The following is a 27,577-nucleotide window of genomic DNA, read 5'->3' as shown; positions in this document are numbered from 1 at the left end:
GTTGCTGACCACTCAGGGGACAGCCAGACGGTATTATGTGTCGCAAAATGTTTGTTGGCATACTCATTTAGCAAAGTCTGACAGTGTATGAAAATTTGTTCAAATCATACAGAAAACCGTGGTTGTATTGTGACAATTTTTTCTAAAAATAGGTGTATTCACAATGTGCTTAATATGATCGTAAATTAATGCTTTTAGAAACCTCTTCTTTTCACAAGAATTTCGAAATGTTTTGGGTCGTAAGTCAAACCCAGTATTCCCTCTGTGGAAGGTTTTCCATGATTTACAGGCACTGATACTTCAAACTGATGAAGTAAGTTAGCAGCGATCAGGAAATACTCCATTTTTGCCAACATTTCACCCAGACACACGCGTCTACCCATTCCAAACGGTGTAAAATTCATCTCATTAAAAGAGACACATCTACCCGTGTTTGGATCAATAAATCGCTCTGGTCTGTAAACATACGGATCTTTGAAAACATCTGGGTCGTGATCTATGGCCCAATGATTTGGGATGATGATGGTGTCAGCAGGAATTTGACATCCATTGACAGACGTGGTGCACAGTGTACGGTGGAACACACTAAGAGGTAATATTGTGTGCAAACGCATCGTTTCATAAATTGCAGCCTTTAGATAAGGTAAATTGTCGTGATCAGTATACACAGGACGACAATCAACACCAACGACGTCATCGATTTCTTGGTGGATTTTCTTCTGAATTTCAGGATGTAACATCATATCTACCAAGAACCACTTCATGGAAGATACGACAGTTTCAGACCCTGTAACAGATGGAATTGATCAAGTCATTTTACCAGTGGATCTACATTTTTGTATATGTTACACGACGTGAAATTAGTTTCAAATATAACTTTAGACAATGGAGAACACTGTTTATGATATAACGCTACATAATCAGAAGGATGTGTGTTTGGCGAGGGTGGGGTGGGGTGGGTGTAGGATTGTTCCACCAGAAGGAGTGAGTTTAAGAAGTGAAATATTGTATATAGATATACAGTTGTTATGGGCATATCAAAAGTAATGTGATATCATGCTGTTAGACAAATGCTCAGATTGTAATACGACATACGCTCGCAGCCAGTCCTTATTCAATCAAAAGTATGGGATCATCAAATATGCCAATACATTGTCAGTTGCCACAAAGATGGATAAGATGCCACATATATACACGTAATATTGTTGATTATTGTAAAAAGGGAACGTGAAAACAAGTCAATATACTGGTATGCATATAAAGCAAAGAGCATAATTTATGGCAGTTTAGGAAGAAAGTATTTCGGCCAACGTTTTGCAAATGTATGAGCAAAATATTTCTAGACCATCGACTCCCCTTTCAGACCATCAGAACTTTCGAAGCCCTCCCCCTTCGCACTCCGACATTTTTTCGTGCCAATCCCCATCCCCATCATATATTTGTTCTTGCATTATTCACATTACATTGTCTTTTTTAATTATGTGAATGTTGGGATGACTCTAACCAAGATATAATTACCTGCACACAGAAAGTCCATCAAAGTGTGAATCACGACTGCATCACCATATACCTCTTTCGTAGCAAGTTCGGGAGTAATGTTCTTGTGGAAGTCTTCTTTTGCAAGTAACAACATATCAACGACATCATTTGGCTTTGCTCTGTCAAGTGTTTCCATCCGTTCTTTCAGCTTATCTTCCATGTATTTGTATCTTTTTGTCGATACCTCTTGCAGTCCATTTAGTTTGGATTTGAACAACGGTTTCAACCATGCTGCAAAATCTGCAAGAAGTGAATCAAAATTTTCAGTTTAGCCGCAGCCTGTGGTTTAGCCTATATGATGCAGCCGCCTCGGGTATTATAATTTTGATTAGCTGTGCTTTCCAAGGCCAAGGATTTTTTTCTCTAAACTTTGATATTTAGGCCTCTACTAATTGTGTATTGATGGTAATTATATCATTCTTACCCACGGCCGATGCTTCCCCGAGGTACATAAAGAACGTTTCAGACATCTTGGCAAAGTTGATAAATTCCGGGTCACTCTCTTCGAAGGTTCGACTCTGAGTAAGTTCAGATATTGTGTTGAAAGACACCATTTTTAACGGTAGGTTGGGATCAAAGGGTGTACTTTCTTTGGCCGAGAACTTTTCTGCAAATAATAACAGAACAAACGAAACTGAGAACATTCGATCACACCCATATTACATACCAGCTATTGTAAACTTGAGGTCTAACGAACAATATGCCACACACAAGCCAGGCCCGAACAAAAACGTGGGATTTTATACCCTGGTCGAGCTACGTCGCAACTAGCGATCGTGTCTATGTCAGATTAGACACTGTAATGTTTAATAATTAGCGGTCGATCGTATATATAAAAGATAAAGTAAACAGGTTAACATTTTGATTGCGCTGATGTTAGGGTGCGGATGCAAAAAATTGACATTAATGAAATTACTGTACTTTATTATGTGTACAGTTACACAAATACTTTTATCCTTGAGTGATTCAATGCTGTACAGGGTGTACGATATTGCGAATAAATCACTATATTAATTATAAAAATTGTTTCAGTTGCATTTTAGTACACTTTTAATCTGTTTTTATTACCTGTGGTTTTTCGGAACCTAATTCCAGTTTCACGCTTATTTTTTTTTGGAACTTTATTTCAGCCATTAATATTAAAATTAGCATACACCCAAAATACAGTCATTCATATATACTTCATATGCATATTGAACATGTACAACATATCCAGAGTAAGAGCTAGTCTTAGAGTATAGTTTTTACCCCAGGACTACCTGTACATATTAAGTTTTCTGATGCAATTGTTACTAATTTATCATGATTCGATTATCCCTAACTAGTTCCAATCGTATTTCTAAGACAGTGAATGTAATAATCCTTCCAGAGGTTATAGGGCAGAAGGGTTCGACTTTAGGAGGGTCTGTAAGCTGTCCTACCGAGGTTCGCAAAACCAATACCAGTCCAATATACTCATGTACTCATGTAGATGCAGGAGAGCGCTTCGTAGAGGGTGGACGTGCTTTCTAGGAGCTCCCGTAAAAGAAGTCAGTTGTGCTAAATGTAGCAGTCTAAATTAACGGTTTTGAGGTTTTTGACGAAGTACCGTCACTATATTCGCACTCTTCTTGATCAAAGTTGTACTGAAAAACTAGTTCATGCTTTTATTACACCACGTTTAGATTATTGCAACAGTTTATTATATGGTCTCCCACTTCAACAAATTCGTAAGCTCCAAATTATTCAGAATTCAGCAGCAAGACTTGTCGTTAGAAAGAAAAAAGTTGAGCATATTACCCCAGTTCTTCATTCATTACACTGGCTACCTATTCAGAAGCGCATTGAATTCAAAGTACTCTGTATTGTTTTTAAAGTTCTTAATGTGTGCGGGCCTTCATTTCTAGGCGATTTATTAATGATTAGATCCACCCGTCGTTCCCTTCGGTCGCAATCCGGTAGCGTGGTGAATTTGCACAAACCGATAGGGAACACTGCATACTATATGGTGATCGGGCCTTCTCTAATTGCGGCCCACGCCTTTGGAATGCCCTGCCATCATGTCTTCGTTCTTCACATACTTTGATCAGTTTTAAATCTGCCTTGAAATGTCATCTTTTTAGATCTCATTATTATGAACTTTTAACTTGTTTACATTTCAGTCTTTTAAATGTCATTCCGTGTCTTTGTATTTTATCCTGTTGCATATTATGTTTATACTTGTGTATATGTACATTTTAAAATACTTTTATACTTTTGTTCAGCGCATTTAATGTAATGCGCTCTATAAGAAATAAATAATAATATTATTATTATTCACAAATGTTGTGCCTGAAGTCATTTCTGAGAAATGTATAGTCCGTGGACGATCATTACCGACTGACAAAAGTAGAGTCGGAACGGAAACCAAGATGGCGGCAACCAGGACGAGCACGCGACGTGGAAGTGGCAAGTTCAACTCATGGCAAGTTAAAGACAAAAAAGTCAGTAGATGGAACAGTGCAAGAGTGTGGTACTTGTAGGAAAATTGTGAAGGATGATGTTCCAGCATTGGTACACGTACGTGGAGTTTGTAATTTCTGGCACTATATTGAATGTGAAAACGTCTAGTGGACAGGTAGTGGACATTTATCTATCTCGCTACGATACGAAAGTGTACACACCAGTAGCCACAAGTCAAGACCATGAAGTATTACAGTCTCAGACTAATTTAAATCACCTATGTTAATGGGCTAATAAATGGCAAATGAGTTTTAATATAGCAAAATGCAAGGTCATGCATGTAGGCACTAGAAACACAAAAATGGAATATACAATGGGAGGATCTATACTCACAACAGTAGCAAATTAAAAGGACATAGGAGTCATTGTACACGAGTCTCTGAAACCATCCATTCAATGTGCTAAAAAGCAAAAAAGGCAAACCGAACACTTGGAATGATTAAAAGGTCCTTCACAGTGAGGTCAAAGGAAGTCATAGTACGGCTATATAAAGAGTTTGTAAGACCTCAACTGGAATTTTCCATTCAGGCATGGTCCCCATGGCTACATACAGAGAGACATTTCACAATTAGAGAAAGTACAACGAGGAGCTTCAAAAATGGTGGTCGGTATGAAGAGAAGATGTATAGGTGACATGATTCAAGTGTACAAAATTATTAACAATATTGACCAATGCAAGCTACACTTTCAGACTGCAAAATATCACTCCATAAGAGGACACTCAAATAAACTCCAGAAACCATATGCGCGACGCGACACCAGGAAACACTTCTGTGTGGCGTGCCACTTGGGTGTGTGAAGTTGGCTCCCGTTTCCTGTTTCCTTATTCATCTCCTTATTCGGTTTTTCCTGTCTCCTTATTGGGTTTCCTGTCTCCTTATTGGGTTTTCTGTCTCCTTATTGGGTTTCCTGTCTCCTTATTGGGTTTTCTGTCTCCTTATTGGATTTCCTGTCTCCTTATTGGGTTTCCTGTCTCCTTATTCGCTACCTGTCTCCTTATTGGGTTTCCTGTCTCTTTATTCGCTACCTGTCTCCTTAATTATTGGATTTCCTGTCTCCTTATTCGCTACCCGTCTCCTTATCCGCTACCTGTCTCCTTATTGGATTTCCTGTCTCCTTATTCGCTACCTGTCTCCTTATTGGATTTCCTGTCTCCTTATTCGCTACCTGTCTCCTTATTCGCTACCTGTCTCCTTATTGGATTTCCTGTCTCCTTATTGGGTTTCCTGTCTCCTTATTCGCTACCTGTCTCCTTATTCGCTACCTGTCTCCTTATTGGATTTCCTGTCTCCTTATTCTCTACCTGTCTCCTTATTCGCCACCTGTCTCCTTATTCGCCACCTGTCTCCTTAATCGCCACCTGTCTCCTTATTCGCTACCTGTCTCCTTATTGGATTTCCTGTCTCCTTATTCGCTACCTGTCTCCTTATTGGTTTTCCTGTCTCCTTATTCGCTACCTGTCTCCTTATTGGTTTTCCTGTCTCCTTATTCGCTACCTGTCTCCTTATTGGGTTTCCTGTCTCCTTATTGGATTTCCTGTCTCCTTATTGGGTTTCCTGTCTCCTTAATCGCTACCTGTCTCCATATTCGCCACCTGTCTCCTTATTCGCCACCTGTCTTCTTATTCGCCACCTGTCTCCTTATTCGCTACCTGTCTCCTTATTCGCTACCTGTCTCCTTATTGGGTTTCCTGTCTCCTTATTGGGTTTCCTGTCTCCTTATTCGCTACCTGTCTCCTTGTTGGATTTCCTGTCTCCTTATTCGCTACCTGTCTCCTTATTCGCCACCTGTCTCCTTATTCGCCACCTGTCTCCTTATTCGCTACCTGTCTCGTTATTCGCTACCTGTCTCCTTATTGGATTTCCTGTCTCCTTTTTCATTTCCTTATTCGATTTCATAGGAAACTACATATTTTATATTATATATAGGAGACATCATATGAAACCAGTAACCACTTTATTACATCGCTAAAACAAAACTGCATAGTGAAGAACTGAACCACTTCTACATGTCACCAAAATAAAAAATAAAACAAATAAAAAACAGCGGAGCTATTCTGACCGATAGGTCGCTTGTTTTAATAAAATGGTGACTATGGTATAAAAGTACAATGCATTACCAACTTCTGTGTAAAATGTGTTTTATAGTGACATCATATGAAACCACTAACCACTTTATTACATCGTTAAAACAAAACTGCATAGAGAATAGCTAAAGAACTGAACCACTTCTACATGTTACCAAAATAAAAAAAATTAAATTAAAAGCAACAGCGGAGCTATTCTGACAGATAGGTCGCTTGTTTTGTTTTTTGTGGGGTACATAATATAATGATGACCCATTCAGCACCATTGATAGCTGATTTTATTATAGTCATTAGTCAAACTTGTCACTTTTTCGTCAGAAGTATGTTCTCAAAAAATGTTGTGTGTATCGTGAGGTTGTGTGCGGGTCAGGGTCATTATATTATAATATGCTCTAAATGCTTCTGGGAGCATCTAAGTCTTTACAGGTTTATCTCAAGTGAACTATTGACGTTTTATTTACCCAAAAAAGGACGGAAGGTTATATATGTACATGTATGTATGTATGTATGTATGTATGTATGTATGTATGTATGTATGTATGTATGTATGTATGTATGTATGTATGTATGTATGTGTGTGTGTGTGTGTGTGTATGTATGCATGCATGCATGTATGTATGTACGTACGTACGTACGTACGTGTGTGTGTGTGTGTGTGTGTGTGTGTGTGTGTGTGTGTGTGTGTGTGTGTATGTATGTATGTATGTATGTATGTATGTATGTACGTACTATTACCAAATTTAGAATGTTGAAGTGCCGTTTCGGCCATCATAGTTTTGAAATATATTCCCCATCTCCCAAGAGCCATTCCCGAAGCATGTATGATGTAAGGTCAAGCATATTTATTGCATAATGTTATAATTTTACAATAAATGATAACGTTTCTTTAAATTTAATCAGTGTTCCAACTTATTATTCAACCATGATGGTCGAAGTGCCACAGGGCATGTAAAATTTTGACACATTAATGTTCATTGTAATGTGAATATGGATACCCATATGATTTTGAAAGATTATATTTTTTTAATACATATTGACCTTGACTGTCAAGGTCAATACAAAATGTTGTAAAATATGTATTTCTCAATGAAACCGTATAGGGAAATGAATATGGAGACAGGGACCGAAGAAGGAAATGGTACATAGATCATTATAATAAATTGATTGGGGGGTAATTATAGGTAGATTTGATATGAGAATGTGATAAATCCACAGAAAATATGTAGTTTCCTATGAAATCGAATAAGGAAATGAAAAAGGAGACAGGAAATCCAATAAGGAGACTGGTAGCGAATAAGGAGACAGGTAGCGAATAAGGAGACAGGTGGCGAATAAGGAGACAGGTAGTGAATAGGGAGACAGGAAATCCAATAAGGAGACAGGTAGCGAATAAGGAGACAGGAAACCCAATAAGGAGACAGGTAGCGAATAAGCCCTTAAGGAGACAGGAAACCCAATAAGGAGACAGATAGCGAATAAGGAGACAAGAAACCCAATAAGGAGACAGGTAGCGAATAAGGAGACAGGAAACCCAATAAGGAGACAGGTAGCGAATAAGGAGAAAAGAAATCCAATAAGGAGACAGGTGACAGGTAGCGAATAAGGAGACAGGTAGCGAATAAGGAGACAGGTAGCGAATAAGGAGACAGGTAGCGAATAAGGAGACAAGTGGCGAATAAGGAGACAGGTGGCGAATAAGGAGACAGGAAACCCAATAAGGAGACAGGATATCCAATAAGGAGACATGTAGCGAATAAGGAGACAGGTAGCGAATAAGGAGACAGGAAATCCAATAAGGAGACAGGTAGCGAATAAGAAGACAGGAAATCCAATAAGGAGACAGGTAGCGAATAAGGAGACAGGTAGCGAATAAGGAGACGGGAAATCCAATAAGGAGACAGGTAGCGAATAAGGAGACAGGAAACCCAATAAGGAGACAGGTAGCGAATAAGGAGACAGGAAACCCAATAAGGAGACAGGTAGCGAATAAGGAGACAAGAAACCCAATAAGGAGACAGGTAGCAAATAAGGAGACAGGTAGAGAATAAGGAGACAGGAAATCCAATAAGGAGACTGGTAGCGAATAAGGAGACAGGTAGCGAATAAGGAGACAGGTATTGAATAAGGAGACAGGAAATCCAATAATGAGACAGGTAGCGAATAAGGAGACAGGTAGCGAATAAGGAGACAGGTGGCGAATAAGGAGACAGGTGGCGAATAAGGAGACAGGTAGCGAATAAGGAGACAGGAAATCCAAAAAGGAGACAGGTAGCAAATAAGGAGACAGGAAACCCTATAAGGAGACAGGTAGCGAATAAGGAGACAGGAAATCCAATAAGGAGATAGGTAGCGAATAAGGAGACAGGAAATCCAATAAGGAGACAGGTAGCGAATAAGGAGACGGGTAGCGAATAAGGAGACAGGAAATCCAATAAGGAGACAGGTAGCGAATAAGGAGACAGGTAGCGAATAAGGAGACAGGAAATCCAATAAGGAGACAGGTAGCGAATAAGCAGACAGGTAGCGAATAAGGAGACAGGAAACCCAATAAGGAGACAGGTAGCGAATAAGGAGACAGGAAATCCAATAAGGAGACAGGTAGCGAATAAGGAGACAGGTAGCGAATAAGGAGACGGGTAGCGAATAAGGAGACAGGTAGCGAATAAGGAGACAGGTAGCGAATAAGGAGACAGGAAATCCAATAAGGAGACAGGTAGCGAATAAGGAGACAGGTGGCGAATAAGGAGACAGGTAGCGAATAAGGAGACAGGTAGTGAATAAGGAGACAGGAAATCCAATAAGGAGACAGGTAGCGAATAAGGAGATAGGAAACCCAATAAGGAGACAGGTAGCGAATAAGGAGACAGGAAACCCAATAAGGAGACAGAAAACCCAATAAGGAGACAGGAAAATCCGAATAAGGAGACAGAAAACCCAATAAGGAGACAGGAAACCCAATAAGGAGACAGGAAAATCCGAATAAGGAGATGAATAAGGAAACAGGAAACGGGAGCCAACTTCACACCCTTTGCCAGTTATCATATTTGGGTATAGTGTGTCAGGGCTTGTTGATCGGAAAATTATTGCACGGGCTCGATGCGTCCGCTCCCCATTGGAAGCCATATACTCGATATATTCTAAATGTGGGAATGTAGAAATGTAGAAAAAGTACAATAACTCGATTTTTAGAGAATCTTCCCCTTTTTAGGGTGACTTATTTTCTGCCTAAAACCTAAATTTGATGTTGAGATAATAAAGATTGAGAGTAACTATCATACTACAGTTACACTTTTGTAGGAATATTTCGATAGAGTACGTATACACTGTGCATATTTTGACTGCAAACTTAGATCAGCTGGGGAATAAATTTCGGAAAGGTATCTAACAGCTGAGAGATGCCAAGTGGTGAAACAACATATAAGTACTTACCAATAAGCTTGTCTACCTGTCTCGTTATAATCTTATTCCATCTCGCTGTACCATGCATTCGTAAAGCAGCGTGTGCACTTTTACGCAGCGATGTCCAAACTTCGCTGTAGTCCAAAAAGCCGATATTTTGACATTCGGAGCATATCTTCCATGTTATAAAGTCTCGAGGACGACCTAGAAAGTCTGACTTGCGGTCAACCATTGCTTCAGTTAGTGCTTGGTAGGAATTCAATACCACCGCGTTTTTCTGGCTTAGTTTCAAACTGTAGACGGCGCCTAAATTTGGGATGAAAGTAAGACACATTATATCAAGAAGTACGATATACGAATACCACTTCATGACAAAGACTTTGGCCTATGTACTCATGTAGTCAGTCAACTAATTTAAATGACAGGATCTTATTTTATAATCTCTTATTAGGGAACAATATAGGAGTAGATACTTGAATGCATTATGTATGCATTACAGTTTTATTTTAGTTATGCTGTAAAAAAGTTATTTTTTAGTCGCTCAAAGTGGGTCGAGACAATGACAATTGGACGTGCCCGTACGTCTATCTGTTTATCTGTATCTGTTATCCGTTCGGTTGACTGTATATTTGTCCGTCCGTGCATAATACGTCGTTTCTCTGATTTGCAATACCCAATTTCATTCAAAACTGTGCCGGAAATGGTTTGGCTTAAGTAATTGACCTTGGAGGTCAAGGTTAAGATCAAAGGTAGTCTAGTTCATATAAGATATAGGTACGATTTTCACCTCTACTCACAGTTGTTACTCTAGAAATCCGGAGATGCATTAGATGTAATTAAAAATTCATCCATAGCCACCCACACGGTCATTAACATCATGTCTTTGTTAATCAATCACAAAATTCTAACCAATAACACAATCCCTCAAAGTTAGTGTTTATTGGGGCAGTTACTAGTATGTAGCTAAGGATGCTACTTATGCACTGTTTACGGCACTATATAACAGCTGGGGTTCACGTGCTGATTGACGGACTTTGGCCAGACGTGGTTTCGTTGGAGCCCACGTTGGCATCCAGAGAGGATCCGAGGTCAATCTCACTGATAATATAGGGCAGATGCTTAAATGAAGACTCAATGTAAAGTTTTTGAGTTATGCAGTAGTTGTAGTAGTAGTAGTAGTAGTAGTAGTAGTAGTAGTAGTTGTAGTAGTTGTAGTAGTAGTAGTAGTAGTAGTAGTAGTAGTAGTAGTAGTAGTAGCACTTACTACTATGCAGCAAATAGTCTATTTCAGGAACACATACGACCGCACGTTGGTCAAATTTACATATGCCACAAAACAAAGTGACACGCATATGACCCATATGAAATGTCTCCTTAGGCTATGTACTATGTTTGACTGACTTTGGACATTGGACATTGGATTAATACATGCAAGATAAATAACGTATTGCTAGACTAAGACAAAAGGCTTACTACTTTTTAATAGCTTCACAGGGGTTGGGGATGGGTGGGTAATAAACGTATTTGAATATAATTACCGAATAATCAGTAAAGATACTCAGCATTGGATACATTACATTGTAGTCTAGGTCCAGATTGGCCGTATTATGTACTCAATGCACTCCATTACTATCTCCAGTCTTGCTCAGTTCCCAACAAAAGGTGTCAAATGTGTTTGAACCCCCATGGTTAGCGAAGAACAAATGGCGCATATCAAGTAATTCATCACAAATTGACAGGCTGTGGTCACAAAACGTCTTCGCCCTTTCTCATGTTTGTAGAACGACTCCTTCCCCAGTCTGGATGACTCCACGACATCATGATGTTTATATGAACACTGCAGGAGGTAGCACAAAAATCTGTGCGATCCTTGGGAACTGAGCTAGACTGGAGATAGTAATGGAGTACATTGAGTACGTAATACGGCCAGTCTGGACTATGGATATAAACATTATGGCCGAGTCTAGTGCCACCCCGGTGTCAGTAGCCCGCCCTCACTGGAACGGCTACTGCCAACCGCGGTGGCAGTAGCCGTTCCAGTGAGGAACGGCTAGTGCCACCACCCGAGATATTTCTCGTCCCTGGACATTTACCAACAAATAAATCACACGGAACTCCACAAATGCTTCCATTCTACCTTAAAACACCAAATAGCAACGTATTATTTCATTTCTCGAGCTGCGCACAAACCGTCAAAAAAGCCTCCATAGCGGCGATCCGTCACTACTTGAGTTAGTGTATTGTTAATGTGCGTGTACCGGTACCGCAGGCGTGTATTCGTACTACGTGTCTATGATGTAGCTCGCAGTATAGTCCTTGCGTCCGAACATGGCTTCGATTTTATTAGCATACGGAACTGTCAATCTAGACGCTTCAATATTCATGCTACAGTTATCCGAATACGTGTCATACACATCGGTCAAAGGTTATCCAGGGTCAATGCGTCTTTTCCTGATTGGTTATGTCTGGAGTTGACATGGACCTGACTATTATTACTCTTCCAGAATATATAGGTAACTAGACCTCAAGTTTTCATTATCAAATTTTTGGGTTTCATCTTTTAAAAATTAAAGAAATGATTTTACATTTAGGAAAACAGTACATGACAACAATACATATATGTAAATGTCCAGGGACGAGAAATATCTCGGGTGGTGGCACTAGCCGTTCCAGTGAGGGTGGGCTACTGACACCGGGGTGGTACTAGACACTCCGAAACATTATACATGTATAGAGTGTTTTACCGTATTGTCGACTCCAGTCTGTGAGTTTCAAGTGTGGTTGCGATCCAAGTTGTAGTAAGTTACCGATCACTGGCCAACCAGGTGGACCTTTAGGGTAGGTTTTAGGTAATTTAGGTCTGTTTGACATCCTGGCAATCAAGATGACAATGATCGAGATAACTACCACCAAGATTTCGGTCAACATGGTGGACTGCAAAAACATACACGCACATTCCATGGAGCATGCGCAGCATTGATGACTGTTGTGTTTCGTGTTTCCAATGTGACCTCTAAAATCTAGGACAGGAATAAATCATGTGTGAATTTCACAAATTATGATGTACTATGTGTCTCCCTGCCTGTTCCTTTAGTGCCGTAGACTGCACATTTTCCCCATGGCTTAGATCAACTAACCATGAACGACAACGAAGGGGATAGTTCAACATTTTAGTATTAGGCCATACAAAATAAAAAAGCTGTTCAACGGGCAACCCAGCCCATCACATATTGGATAGGTAGCTCGATTTTTAAAAAATTTTCTTTACAATGTTGGACAAGGATTGAAAGATAAGCTGATGGCAAAACATTTCATATTGAGTTTATATAGAACTTATTCAGTCATTTGGATTTCATCCTGCAATTTGTCTGTATGGCAATCGATTTCCATCAGTTCTACAGTTAGAAAATGTACACAATTTACAGTTAAACAAATTGTGTACCTTCTCTGACCCTCTCCTCACAAAAAAAATGTTACGACCCGCCAAATGAAACTCCAGAATTATTTTAGCCACCCCTTCTGTCACGTACACTACAGTGGAGATATAGAATTATATGGTACAATGGTGTATTAACATTACAGTAATAACCAACTATATAGTACAATAACAGTCTCCCAAACGAGAGTACAAAGGATGTGGATTTCACATGTATAAGAAGATGTCTCCAAACTTTTGTAAAACCTTGTTTTTGTATTTTATTTTATTACTTTCAGCTTTAAGTAATGTGACTTTCTGTTGGTTGTTTGTAACATGTGAAGTGTAATCATGTATTTATTTAACTGTACTTCTGTTTCTTTGTTTTGGCAATGTTCTTTTAATAATAATAATAATAATAATAATAATAATAATAATAATAATATTTATTTCTTTAAAAACGCTTTACAAACAAAACATCTCAAAGCGCTTCACACAACTTTGTAAAAAGAATTAAAAAACCATCAATAAGATACATTCATTCAATAAAAAGGTGTGTCTTAAGATTTGATTTAAAAACATCAATATTTACGCTAAGACGGAGTGAAACTGGTAGCCGATTCCAGAGACGCGGAGCACACATCGAAAAAGCCCTGTCTCCATAAAAAAAACAGTGTTGGCAATTGGCTGGTGAAGTGTATGAGCACCTTCGGTAGAGGAACGAAGGGTACGACCAGAAGAACGGATTTCTAACAGTTCTCTGAGATAAACAGGCTAGGGGACATGTTACTTAAAACCTTGTATGTTAAACATAGAATTTTGAACTTTATCCGTTTTTGTATGGGCAGCCAATGTAAATTACGAAGTACTGGTGTGGTGTAATGGGTGTTTTCTGGGTGTTTTCATGACTAGGCGTGCAGCAGCATTCTGAATTGACTGGAGCTTATGGATTTGATAATCTGGCAGGCCATAAAGTAGAGAATTACAGTAGTCAAGTCGAGATGTAACGAACGCATGCACTAATTTTTCTGTGGACTGTTGATCTAAAAGATTACGGATTTTTCCTATTTTCCAAAGAGCAAAGGACGCTGACTTACATATACTAGCAATGTGAGATGTCATTGTCATTGATGCATCAAGTGTGACACCAAGGTCTCGAACAATCGAAGAAGAATGAACTATGGCACTCCCAACTTGTATGTCGCACTCCCGTGGCCCGTCCCCATTTCCAAACTTCGAGGAGAATTTTATTACCTCTGTCTTGCCATCATTAAGTGCAAGCATGTTGTTATCCATACACTGACGAATTTCGTAAATATTTCCCTCAATTTCTAAGGAAGAATTCGTCAATACAATGAATATGAATATGAATATGAATATGAATACATGCATGCAAATATACATATATACATACATACATACATACATACATACATACATGTATACATACATACATACATACATACATACATACATACGCACATACATACATACATACATACATACATACATACATACATACATACACATATACATACATACATACATACATACATACATACATACATACATACATACATACACACACATACATACATACATACATACATATATACATACATACATACATACATACATACATACATACATACATACATACATACATACATAGTTAAACACGTGCTAGTTGATTCCTTTTTATTCCTCTTGACAAAGAAAAGACTATCCTCTTATATTTTTAAATATACCTTAACATTTCAATCATTTGAACGTTACACCACTAAGGTCACGAAGTAAAACTTGATAAATGATAAAAGTTATTGTTTACACCAATGTAATCATATCATATTGTGATTAGTTTGTGAATAGTGAAAGTAGACCAACATGAGCAGCTTTCTATTAATTCTCAGTCAGCTTTAAAAATCGTACAGAATCTTAACATTTCAGAGAGAGCCGTTTATACATATGTATATCTACCTAACGTTGTATTACCAAATTGCGGATGTTCAAGTAAATGGAAATGGTATATACCATATGATATATACGCTACTTTATGAGAGATTAACCTTACAAGGAGAGTTTGAATTTCAATGATTCAGTAATATCTTCAAATCCGAGGAGAAATTTAATATACACACGGTATTTCTGATCTAACACTATATTAAAGCTTGACTGCATTAAGTATGGCCGTACTTCGAATTCTATAGTCTATTAACTGTTCATACATTTTACACATGTCTAGAAATGGCTACGTTTTTAAAAATAACATTGAAGACTATGATTGTAAATGTAGACAAACAATGCTTGTCAATATAAAATTAGCAACAAGCTCGAGATGAGAGATGAACCCTATCTGAATCAACGAAGCATGTTGGCAAAACACAACCCTGTGACGTTTGAGTTATTAAGTGTATTCTCGAGTAATTATGGTGCCTTAGCATATGGTGTAAAAATCGTATGAATGTTGGGTAATTATCCTAATTGAAAGCTCACTTGAAATGTCAGTTTTGTACATGTGTTACAAGCTATATGTAGGGATCCACAGCCTGTAAAACAGCTTGCCTCTGTAGCAATATTATACAGAGAATAATCATATATTGTCCTAGTTCAATACCTTACGAAATTCAGTTTAGTAAGTCTAGATACTGACATTTCTATTTTCTACAAGCATTTTGAATGGTTTGGGCCCGTAAGCTGCAGTGAATATGCCCTCTGTGGAAGGTTCACCATGACTAGGGGACACCTTTACTTCAAATTGATGCAGCAAACGAGCAGCAATCAGGAAATACTCCATTCTTGCAAGCATTTCTCCAAGACATACTCGTCTACCCATACCAAATGGTGTAAAATTCATTTCACTAAAAGAGACACATCTACCCGTGTTAGGATCAATAAATCGCTCTGGTCTGTAAATATACGGATCTTTGAAAACATCTGGATCGTGATCTATGGCCCAATGATTTGGGATGATGATGGTGTCATCAGGAATTTGACATCCATTGACAGATGTTGTGCACAGAGTGCGATGTAATACACTTAGAGGCGATACTGTGTGTAACCGCTGCGTTTCATACATGGCAGCCTTTAGATAAGGTAAATTGTCGTGATCAGCATACACTGGACGACGATCAACACCAACGACGTCATCGATTTCTTGGTGGATTTTCTTCTGTATTTCAGGATTCAGCATCATATCTATCAAAAACCATTTTAAGGTTGATTCGATAGTTTCAGTGCCTGTGAAAATTCCAGAAATTTAAAAAAGGGAAATATTATAATGTCAGTTATAGTTGTCCTTTGATAGGCCTGACTGGATGAAAATATCCCTACTTTGTATAGTTATTCGGTTAATGTAGAGTGGGACTCAGGTACGCATGTCTGTAAATCGGATGACACCAATGCTTTCAGTGGAAATGTATTAAAAGGCATAAGAGAATGGTCGTAAAGTTACTTATTTCTAGAGAAGTTATTTGTCAAAAGAATAATGACAAAATAACTCGGCACAAAGGGGATTAAGGACATTTGCGTGTTTATGAATGGGTAGTATCCTGGAGATACAATTTTACACATTGACAACAAATATAATGCCCTCCTAGGGGCAAAGATAATATTTGCACAATCTGTGAATTAAATATACGTATCTCTTGCATTCGTTTGAATTATATTGTGTGCCACTTTCTGAACTGTGATTCTTACATAAACAATACCAGGAACAGTAGGTTGTTTCCGCGTTTCTGCGTGTTCAGCATCAGTCTTTACCGAAATTCTACTACAGTAACTGTGACGGTAAGCTATGACTCTAGAACATTAATGTTGCCACCTAAGGTAATTTTACCACACGCGATTTGCAACAATTTTGAGCGTTTCCTTCATGAAGAGTTTGTAGGTATGAGGTACTTTTATATTTATCTTTCAAAACGGACGATAAAGTTATTGTTTGAACTGAACTCCCATTATTAAAATAAAGTAGTCCTGTAAAAAGGGTAAATCGAAATGGTATGATTTATATGCCAACACATTTATTTCCCATGATTTTTGGGAAAACATATTCCTATTCAAACTTTGTAAGGTATAGCATTTTAGTTTATTTAACATGTTCACCATTCATCAGTAGTCGTATATTGTAAGGTAAAATACTCTAAATAAGTGTTCATGAGTATATGAACTTAAAAGAAAAAATGAAACGTATGGATAGTAGACCAAAATCTTGCATAATTGTAAACTGTTTTAATTCTCATATCACTCCTGAAATCCTCAAATATATACAACTCACCTCCAGAAAATAGGTCCATCACATTTTGTAAAACAACTCTGTCATCAAAGTCGTCTGCTGAAATACCAGCTGTAGGATTATTCTGATACTTTTCTTGTGTCAGTAACATCACATCAATTCCATCACGTGGGGGGTTCGCACTGTTAAACTGTTCTTTACGTGCCCTCAGTCTGTTTTCCATATACTTGATACGATGGGATGCTGCTTTCTGCAATCTATCAAGTTGTACTTTAAAGAATGGTTTCAGCCATCCGGCATAGTCTGAATTAAGAACACATGGGTATATATTAAGAGAGAAAAGAACGATAATAGCACTTCATCAGCTTGGTTCTCTGAATGAGTGGAAATAACGATAACATATAAATAGGAGCAAAGCTTTGATTTTGTTCCAAATATATTAATTGGAGTGTACGATCCTGAGCTACATATCATAGCTATTATATGGTATACCCTGCAAATTTTACCAAACTTTATGAAATTTGAAGCGTGCGAACTTAAGACATCTCAAAATCATTAAATATAATTAATTATGTAAATGAAGCATTAAAATAGCTACACCAGCAATCTTCAAAGGACACGTTTACTTTGTTACTATATGTATATGAACCATACGCAATTGTACACTTGCATTCTTTTTACATATTGCCTAATTAATAACAATTATGAAAATTATTGATTACAAAGAAAAACTTAAGCAGTAAATTATATCAACAGGTGTACTGTTATCACCAATGAATGAACCTAAGTTTAACGACATTGTAATGTAGCCTAATTAGGGACCGGTCAGTTTCGCCAGCCGGGGGGGGGGGGCGGTGGATTCTTAAATCGGGCCGACAAAAAGTCACTGACCCCCCCCCTATCTGTAAAACCAAAAACAGGCTGACCCCCCCCCCTATCACTTAATTCTAAAACATGATGACCCCCCCCCCATATATAATATTCGCATGACAGGTATTTTTTATCGTGACTCAGTGTGGACTGCTTGACTGTCTTGCATCTACTTTATAAGATCCCGGTTAGCACTATCATATTTATAATTATTGACTACACAGGGTAAATATATTCGAAAAGGAGTTTAATAGCATCTTGGCAGTGAAAGGTAGGAAAGCGTGAGAAGGGTATTAGGTCTCCCCCTAGAAGCCCAGGAGGTTTTTAACTCTGAAAAGTCAATTTTGAGACTATTCAGACATTTTCAGAAAATAATTTCCAAGCTTTACAAGACAGCACCAACATGTAAATTGCAACTACATAAGGTTGAAATATTTTTGAAATATAGTTTGATAGGATCTTGACAGTAAGAGGTAGGGGGAAGATCTTGAGACTAGGATGTGTACACTTCATGTGGGGGGGGGGGGGTCCTAGGGGGTCTTCCCCTAGAAGCCCTGGAGGTTTTTAACTCTGAAAAGTCAATTTTGAGACTATTCAGACCCTTTCAGACAATAATTTCAAAGCCTTACAAGACAACACCAACATGTTAAAAGCAACTACATACTTTTGAAATATACTTTGATAGCATCTTGACAGTAAGAGGGGAAGAGCTTGAGACTGGGATATGTCCACCTCATGTGGGGGGGGGGGTCTGAGGGGGTCTCCCTCTAGAAACCCTGGAGGATTTTTACTCTTAAAGCCAATATTTAGGCTATTTAGACCATTTCAAGCAATAACTTAATCCATGCTTTACAAGACAGCAAATATCAGAAACTATTCTTTATAACTTACACTAAGGGTTGAAATATGTTCTTAAAAAGTTTAAATGGCATCATTATATACATGTAGTAAAGGTCAGCACATCTATAATGGTAGTATCATTGGTAGGGGAGATTTTGAGTTTAAGGCAATTTTAGACTATCTTGGCAAACGTTTCAGATCTTGAAAAGACAATATCATATCAAATTAGAATAGGGTGAAAATATTTAATACCATTATGACAGTAAAAAGGTTGTTGATGCATCTGATTGTTGGTTGAATGTATGAGTGACCTCTGGGGGTGAGGGAGTCCTTGGGGTTTCCCCCTGGCAGATCTGGAGTTTTTTGCTTGAGATACTAACGCAATGTTAAGGTTATTCATAACCTTTGAGGTAATATTTCCAAGCTTCGAAAAGCTAATGTAAAACGTTTTTAAATGAGTTTCTCATATCACATAAAATGGACACGTAATATTAGTGTATAGGGGCATTAATATTGCATGTATGATAAAGTCACCAGTATGTTAGAGAACTTTAGGTGGTAATACCTAGTGTGTAATAGAAACTGGAATCTGGTGAGATGTGGTGATTTGTAGTGTCAATAGCATGACGAGTAGAGCAATTTAGATTAACTTCATTTATAAACTATCTATGAAAATTACCATTACGAAACTTTCAAGTTCACTTTTGCCCCAAACTGCAATATAAGCGAAGCATTGATTGTGAAACAGCCAAGCATTTGCATGACATGTTCTGTAACTAGTGTGTTAGGTAGGTAATACCGGTACATGTATATGAATATGTATAGTTAGGTTTGAACTAATAAGTAATGTTAAAGAATTCATGTAAGAAACAGGGACAAGAACAAATATTGACATGTACCACATTTCAGACAAGGCTATATGCCATTGTAGAAAGGATTTTTTTCTTCCATCACAATCTAAAACACAATGACCCCCCTATCCACAATTTTCAAAACAGCATGATCCCCCCCACTGCCAATTTCAAAAACAGGGTGACCCCCCTACCAATCCACCGCCCCCCCCCCCCAGGCCAAAGAAACTGACTGGTCCCTTAATACGAGAAATTCATGAATACAAAATCAGTAAACTGCATTAAACACTTGCACTTTATCATTATTAATGGATATACCAAATTTTCTAAAATTTGAAACTTAAGTTCTTAAGATATAGCCTAATTATTGAAATTCATTAATTATGCAAATTACACACTACAACTAATACCTGCACCAACAAGCTTTGTTATGTATGCACTGAATTACATGGAATTTTAAGTATACAATCTTAACATGTCGCCTAAATCTTGAAAATCATTGATCAAAGTCACTAATTAATGTCGTATTCTGATTGGTAGAGAGTCTTGCAGATATGCAAACCTATGTTTCACCAACGGCCATATATTTCACTTGTTGTATCACGTGGTCATGGCAATCTCCTTGTAAATAAATCTCACAGGCAACTAAAAATTCAGCAATACACAGCATTCTGAATTTAAAATTTATTGTCACTGTCACCGTGCTAAATACCATCGCTGTATACTTTGTAACAACGTTTTAAACCAAGATTTCAATCCAGGAACGGCAACAATTGTGGAGACGACGGACGCATGCGATCGTAAACATCAATTCCTAAACTCGGATATCAAATATCAAAATCCATTGGTTGGATGATAAAGTTAAGGCTGAACTGTAAACAACTGCATAGCAGTCATCAGGGAGATGGCCGTGTGATATTAGGCTCAACAGTATATGCGTATAGTATGCGATTTTATTTTCAAATGAACTATTTTGATAACGATTCGCCGTTTTAACCGAAAAAATGACCTCTCCCAGCAAGATATGAAACGGTGTTTGACAAATAACAACATATTAATCGTTGTGTGCATGCATATCTAGTATTAAAACCATGTGCCTTTCACCAGTTCAACTTGGTTTTGGCTTTGAAGATTTATCAGTGTACTGGTAATGGTATATAATTGTATATTTAAGTGTATAGGTTTTAGATTCGTCTGTGTTTTCGGGAATTTTGTTCAGTGCTTTTAATGTATGTAATGATATTTATTTCTGTACTGAAGTTTTGGTGTATTTTACTTTTTGGCGAGCAACCATATACGCTTGAAATGACCACCAACTTTGAATAAGTTAACTACAAAGAAAAAACAGCAGGTTCTTTGTTTCACTTTAGTGAAAGTTTTATCAACTACTTGCTATTAACAAGGTAGCATATAAAGGAAGAACCACAGGTGACTTACCTACGGGAGAGGCTTCTGCAAAATAACGAAATGTTTCTACATTCGACTCTATAAAGTCAAGAAATTCTTGATCGTCTTCGTCATAGGTATGCCCTTGAACTAGTTGAGATATCGTATTGAATGCAATCAAACTCAATGGCAAATGGGGATCGAAATCAGAGCTTCCTCTCTCTACGAGCTTTTCTGTGAGTCAAGGGTACCAGACAAATATCAGAGATTGACACTAACTAATCATGCAATTTCTAGTAGTATAGTATGCATATAGCTAAAATTACATAATTTGAAACTTTTGAAAATATACTAACTAATTTGCATATCGGCTGTTAGTTATTAGCCCCAAGTGGCGACAAAAGAAATGGGCGAACAACATGACCGATATTTACGACCTGAGGGTAAAGTGTTATTCACAAAATCGCCGAAAAATCAGAAATCCTATCAATAATTCAACAATTGATTCTTGTAGCAAGGAGGAAGTAATATCAATCGAGATTTTCGCTTTCATAGTATCTAAAATGATGAATTTTTGTGAAAGTTACGGCGAGTTGAAAATATGAACAGCCACACGATCGACGTGTACACAATGGAGGTAAGGTAATTATCACAGTTGTTTCTTTTTTACCGATCACGCTCTGTACCCCTTCCAGCCCCCTCTGTAGGAAATATATCTTACCTATAAGCTTGTCTACTTCCGTTGTAATGACCTCACTCCACCTCTCTTTACCGCCTGCACGCAAAGCAGTGTATGTAACCTTCCGCAAAACTTTCCAAAGTTCACAGTGATCCATAAAGGTGACCTCTTTACACTCAGTCCACATCTTCCAGGTTAGGAAATTACGTGGACGACCAGCAAAGTCCGACTTTTCATCAACCATAGCTTCAGATAACACCTTGTAAGAATTCAAGACCACGACACGCGTTTTGAAGAGGTTCAAACTGTACACAGCCCCTAAAATCAATAAATAATGCGAAAAATGATCACTTTTAGCATGACCACATCTACCATGTTCCAAGCTAAGTGCTTACCTTTTAACTAAATATACTTTATATTGTCATGCCCAGAAATAGTTATCCTTATCTCTTACCATATCTATGGAACACCACAGTTGATTTTAATAGTCCATGACTAAACTACACATTGACCACTTCGTTCAATTGTATGATGTGTACACATCTTTATATAATATGTACATGCAACTTTATGTGACGAGTGTGTACAGAACTTTATCATATACCTATGCCGAGGTCAATGTCCTTGTTGACGTTTAACGTGAAATATCACTTCTGATATTAGACAAAACATGGCGATTCCAAACATAAACAAACATAAACATAAACAAGAAAAATGGTGGCCGATCTTCTCCGTCGATGTCATTGCATATGGCTATAGTGACACATTCACACATCATTCAAAATAAATGAAATATCTATACCCAAATGATGTTATTTTAGATTAAACTACAAATTATATTGCATTGTACAGGTTCGTGCAATTTGCAATGGTACTCTAATGCGACTGTAATCCACCCACTACCATGACCATGTGTGTGCTACACTGTACCACAATAACGAACTACTACTACTACTACTACTACTACTACTACTACCACTACTACTACTACTACTACTACTACCACTACTACCACTACTACTACTACTACTACTACCACTACTACCACTACTACTACTACTACTACCACTACTACCACTACTACTACTACTACCACTACTACTACTACTACCACTACTACTACTACTACCACTACTACTACTACTACTACTACTACTACTACTACTACTACCACTACTACTACTATACTACTACTACTACTACTACTACTACTACTACTACTACAGAGAGTTACGATTGCTCGACCATCTAGTTTTATTAACATATGAAGGCATTTTGAAATTCTGAAAATTTTAGCGAATCTACACTGCTAACAAAGTCGTATTTCAAAATAATTATGAAAATTTACTCCAAAATCTGTTAAAAATTGACGATCATTTAAGCATTTCACCAAAGCAGGGTGACACAGTCAGCACAGTTACACAATGCACGAAGTGCATATCAGACTGTTCACATTTTATTTCCCGTCTTAGAATTCCTGGGCATACCTATATGATAAATTTGTTATTATCCGATATCACCCCTTTGTTTACCATGTCACCATTTGTGCCATTTATGCAACATGTCACGAGTCGCCATGGTGCAGAAACAACACTCACATTGATACAAGGAATGTTACATGTAGAGGTCATATCGGGTAATAACCTAGTGTGATGTGTAGATATCTTTATATGATGTGTGCATATAGCTTTATTTGATGTGAACACTGTAGTATATAGCAGATGGTGTTTTATATATACTTCATTGTATGATATTCATACTATATAAAGCGCATAAGTCTTGATATGATGTGTGTACATTTTACCTTTTGTAAGGGAAGGGTAGAGTATGGTGATGTCTTTGTGTGCAAGTGTCTGTCTGTCTGTCTGTCTGTCTGTCTGTCTGTATGTGTCTATCTATGTCATCATTTTCTAAAAAATTGGGTTGCTCAATTCAAATTATTTTGATGCACATCTTCTTTAGGGTACTTGATAGACAATATTAGGTTTTAGGAAACATGCATGACTATGCTGTTTTTGAATAAAGAAATGTTTTGCTAATTAGGCAATATCTTAATAGGACATGCCTCAAATTTCATATAATGTCATACCTACATTGATAGAAAAAGAGTGCATGTGATGTATAAATCCTTTTGATGAGCTTTTAATCATGGGTAATTTGCATTATTAATTATTTTCGGTAATTATACGAGCCCCAACATTTTTTTTACATAATTTGGTACATACATTGATGATAACAAAGCCAAAGTATCTGATAATATTTCTCTATGTAGCTTTTTAATCTACTTAGCAATGTGCAGAATTAATAATTGTCATTAATTAGACAATAACTACAATAGAATAAAAGCTCCGTAATTTAAAGATTTGGAATCAACATTAACAACAAACCTAACTTGTCTGTAATTTAATGATTCACTTTTGTGTAATTAATGATTTATGTAAATGTGCATTATTTTAATAACACAAGCTTCAAATTTCAAATAATTTGAAATATTTGTTGATGATAACAAAATACAGTGTCTTATAAAGTTTCTTCCTCATTCTGTTCATTTCAATGAGTCATTTACATTTATTATTATTAATTTTCAACCATTAGGCACGGAAAAGTATGAGTTTAAAATTTTATATTAATCTGGTATACACACACTGATGTATGTATGTATGCCCTTTATAATTATATCTGGTTAGGGTAATTAAACATTCTATAAAAAATGAAATTTACAAACTAAGTGATACACACATGTATGATCACTAAGAATGTCTCAATCAGGTAATGTGCAAAATATCTATACTCTGATTGGCTTGTGGCAGACGTTTAGCATACATCTGGTTTATGTGATGTGAATACCTAATTATCTGTATAAGATAATGCCTAGTCATAAATTTCATTATGCAAATGAAATTTGAAATTACAAAGCAAAGAGGTTTGTCTAGCACTTACACTTTGAAATCATCAATATACGAACCAACTTAATATATCGCCCCAAAACCGAAAATCGTGTATCATGAGTGAACAATGATAGGATTACTATTTATAGTAATAAACCCCATGTATCTATATCAAAAACCAGACGTGTGCATTTTTCGTTAAACTGATTAGAACTATCAATATTTAATTTCATGACAGTTTTCCACTCTAACATAAAGTCTAATTCTGATTTACTTGATTTTAACCTGGTGTTGCTTGCTTTGGGTTCATTTGGTCTGGATCCATTTTATCCATATGTTGTGAACTCGCTCATCAGACATATAGGCAAGTAAGTAGTTCACAACATATTACATAATTATTACATATGTACCACTGTGTATGTTCAAGTAATGTACAGTCAGAAATAAAACCGGTATTTTCAATGCTGGCTATGCAAATGAGATAAATTGAGACAAAATAGATCTTAAAGCAAAACCAATTCCTGATGAAAAAAGCAAATTAATGCATTTGTTTTAATGCACATACGCGTCTTCCCTGTTGTTACACACTTTTTGAACAATTTTTTGTCGGTTCATAAAGTATTCCACTATTTCTCTCGACCATCGCCAAGTTCTGAAGTATCAAATAACTATGCAAATTAGTCGCTTACCTATCAAATAACTATGCAAATTAGTTGGGTATTTTCACTGCAAACAAGAAAACAACACTTCAACTACTTTCCGTATGTAAACATTATCGATCTTGATGTTTAGTAATGTATCGAAGGTATCAGGTATACTAAACGTTTCCACTGGATAACTGTACTCTTCTATGAAACAGTTTTAAAGCAAATTCATTACTGTATGTCATTTTAAACTGACATCGACCACGAAAACCAAGAATCGTCAACTGTCGTCACGCGTCTGCAGCTTACACGTACACACAGTTACACGGATTTGTGTCAATTTTACATAGATTACACAGATTTGTCTGCCTCCGCTCCGAACCGGACGCGAACGCTACCGCTATGATGATAGTTATTAGAAAATAAATTATCTACATAATGAAACTATTAGTTGTACTAGACTATTAAGTGCACTTTCCAGTCGGTTTTCAAAGGATTTGGAGAGTTAATTCATAAAAATCCCCGTTATTCTCTTACAAATATCGACGAACTGACTACTTTACAATGTACACGTAATTTGCACAACAATAGGAACAGTGTCAAAAGGTTACAGCTGATGTTGGGTGGTGACCCCAAATCATTACGCAGTGATGTTTGTCATTTTCTATATTATTACGTTTGGAGTACATATATAATAATATAAAAACAGAACCCCACGGCCTCGCTCGCAATGGATGGTAGGTCATACAGAAGTTATTTTCACGAGTGATTTGGTTTATTCTGCCGCCGTATTTTGCTCGTGAAAATACATCAGAATAAACCGAATCACGAAACACGAGTCACGAGGCCGTCATATTACATTACCCTGGATTTCTGTCTAGGTAAATTAAAGTTGTGATGTGGTGTACCGGACGGTTTATCCATTTTGATATCCGGAGAATGTCTACAATATGATAATAATTTAAAATAAAAAGATACAGTGTATACACATGTGAACTGTGAGGTAGCTGTGAAGGACAGTAATTTATGATATGTTTGAACTGTTTCGGTCCTTACCATACTGTCGACTCCATTCAGTCAGCTTCAAGTGTGGTTGTGATCCAAGTTGTAGTAAGTTACCGATCACTGGCCAACCAGCTGGACCTTTAGGGTAGGTTTTAGGTAATTTACGGCTGTTTGACATCCATGCAAATAGTATGAAAGCGATCGAGCAAGCTACCAGTGCGACCTCGGTTAACATGTTTTTCTTTTGACAATGTCCAGAGTGTACGTTTCATCGACGATACAAATGTATAGTATACGGTCAAGAATAGCACGAAACTAATGATTTTGGTTAACTCAGTCACTTGATGACGTACTACTAAAAAGGCAACGTCAAGAGCACGGCTAAACAAAAACCTGCACAGAACTAATGCTAAAACCACTGGTACAATTGCGTCATACTTTTTCAGTGTATTCCGAGTCCGCCTACAGAATAGTTGAAGGACCCGGATGATCAACACTATGCCTTTCCGAAATATGCACGTTAGCACCAGAACCAGAATCAGAATCAAATTCACGCGAAACAAGCTTTACGATTTCTAAATTCATTCCATTCTGGATACTTGGGTATTAATTTTCGTTATAAAAATGAAGTCTGCTTTTGCACTTTGTACAATGTAGTGATATTGTGACTACGTAACACCATAGATAAGTCTTTGACATCTCAAGATCACGTATTTTCGGAATTGGGTCTAAATTCTACTATTTTGGCAATCTTGGCTAAAGGTATTGGAGTATGGCATGGATGCTTACGATAATGTAATTGGGCAAACGTAACAACAGATATATATGATGGGTAACAGTTGATACCAGGTACGATTGAAGTGTTGAGTAAAAGTTTAATATGACGTGACGTGACGTGACGTGACGTGACGTGACGTGACGTGACGTGTTAATTTTAGAAGTTGATCTTATTGTTCTGTAAAAGTATAAATATTGCACAAATATATATATTTTATGGTCTTTGAGATATAAATTTGTATTACTACTCAAGACAAGGTGATTAGATATTGAACGTCGGGTGATGGTTTTCATAAGACTTAAGAATATGTCAAACTCTAAAAATAGAGATTTATGTAGTAAACCTTTCAGTGCATTTAACTTTAAGTCGAAATTTAGCCCATCTTAGAGAGAACATGGAGGGGTGATTGATCATGTAATAAAACCAATGAAGTCGTTCAAGACGGTACGGTGCTGTCACGAGTCACAAGTTGTGAAAGTTTAGTT

General features: G+C 37.3%; 2 protein-coding genes across 2 annotated transcripts; both read right to left on the bottom strand.

The window, feature by feature from the left end:
• Window positions 1–194: 194 nt before the first annotated feature.
• On the bottom strand, window positions 195–12,426 carry LOC144433107 (steroid 17-alpha-hydroxylase/17,20 lyase-like). Its single transcript, XM_078121417.1, has 5 exons — window positions 12,250–12,426; window positions 9,536–9,811; window positions 1,964–2,146; window positions 1,519–1,779; window positions 195–787 (listed from the first exon to the last, which is right to left on the bottom strand). The coding sequence occupies exons 1-5, from the start codon at window positions 12,374–12,376 to the stop codon at window positions 195–197; spliced, it is 1,440 nt and encodes a 479-aa protein (XP_077977543.1). The 5' UTR covers window positions 12,377–12,426.
• A 2,327-nt stretch (window positions 12,427–14,753) lies between these two features.
• Window positions 14,754–26,740, bottom strand: LOC144432830 (cytochrome P450 1A1-like). Its single transcript, XM_078121124.1, has 5 exons — window positions 26,366–26,740; window positions 21,820–22,095; window positions 21,150–21,332; window positions 17,194–17,454; window positions 14,754–16,157 (listed from the first exon to the last, which is right to left on the bottom strand). Exons 1-5 carry the CDS (start codon window positions 26,547–26,549, stop codon window positions 15,559–15,561), a joined length of 1,503 nt encoding a protein of 500 aa, XP_077977250.1. The 5' UTR covers window positions 26,550–26,740; the 3' UTR covers window positions 14,754–15,558.
• Between the last annotated feature and the right edge of the window lie 837 nt (window positions 26,741–27,577).

The sequence above is a fragment of the Glandiceps talaboti genome, chromosome 3 (assembly GCF_964340395.1).
Source record: "Glandiceps talaboti chromosome 3, keGlaTala1.1, whole genome shotgun sequence".
NCBI classification, from domain to species: Eukaryota; Metazoa; Hemichordata; class Enteropneusta; family Spengelidae; genus Glandiceps; species Glandiceps talaboti.
The sequence above is the reverse complement of the archived record's forward strand: the minus strand, read 5'-3'. Positions and strand labels throughout refer to the sequence as shown.

Coding starts and splice junctions, on each gene's coding strand:
- LOC144433107 (XM_078121417.1), bottom strand. CDS start 12,376: ATGTCAAACAGACCTAAATTACCTAAAACCTACCCTAAAGGTCCACCT. Junction 2,147..9,535: donor ACAGGTAGACAAGCTTATTG/GTAAGTACTTAT, acceptor TATTATTTGCAG/AAAAGTTCTCGGCCAAAGAA. Junction 788..1,518: donor GATGGACTTTCTGTGTGCAG/GTAATTATATCT, acceptor CATCTGTTACAG/GGTCTGAAACTGTCGTATCT.
- LOC144432830 (XM_078121124.1), bottom strand. CDS start 26,549: ATGTTAACCGAGGTCGCACTGGTAGCTTGCTCGATCGCTTTCATACTA. Junction 22,096..26,365: donor TGAATGGAGTCGACAGTATG/GTAAGGACCGAA, acceptor TATTGATTTTAG/GGGCTGTGTACAGTTTGAAC. Junction 17,455..21,149: donor TGCAGAAGCCTCTCCCGTAG/GTAAGTCACCTG, acceptor TTCTTAATTCAG/ACTATGCCGGATGGCTGAAA.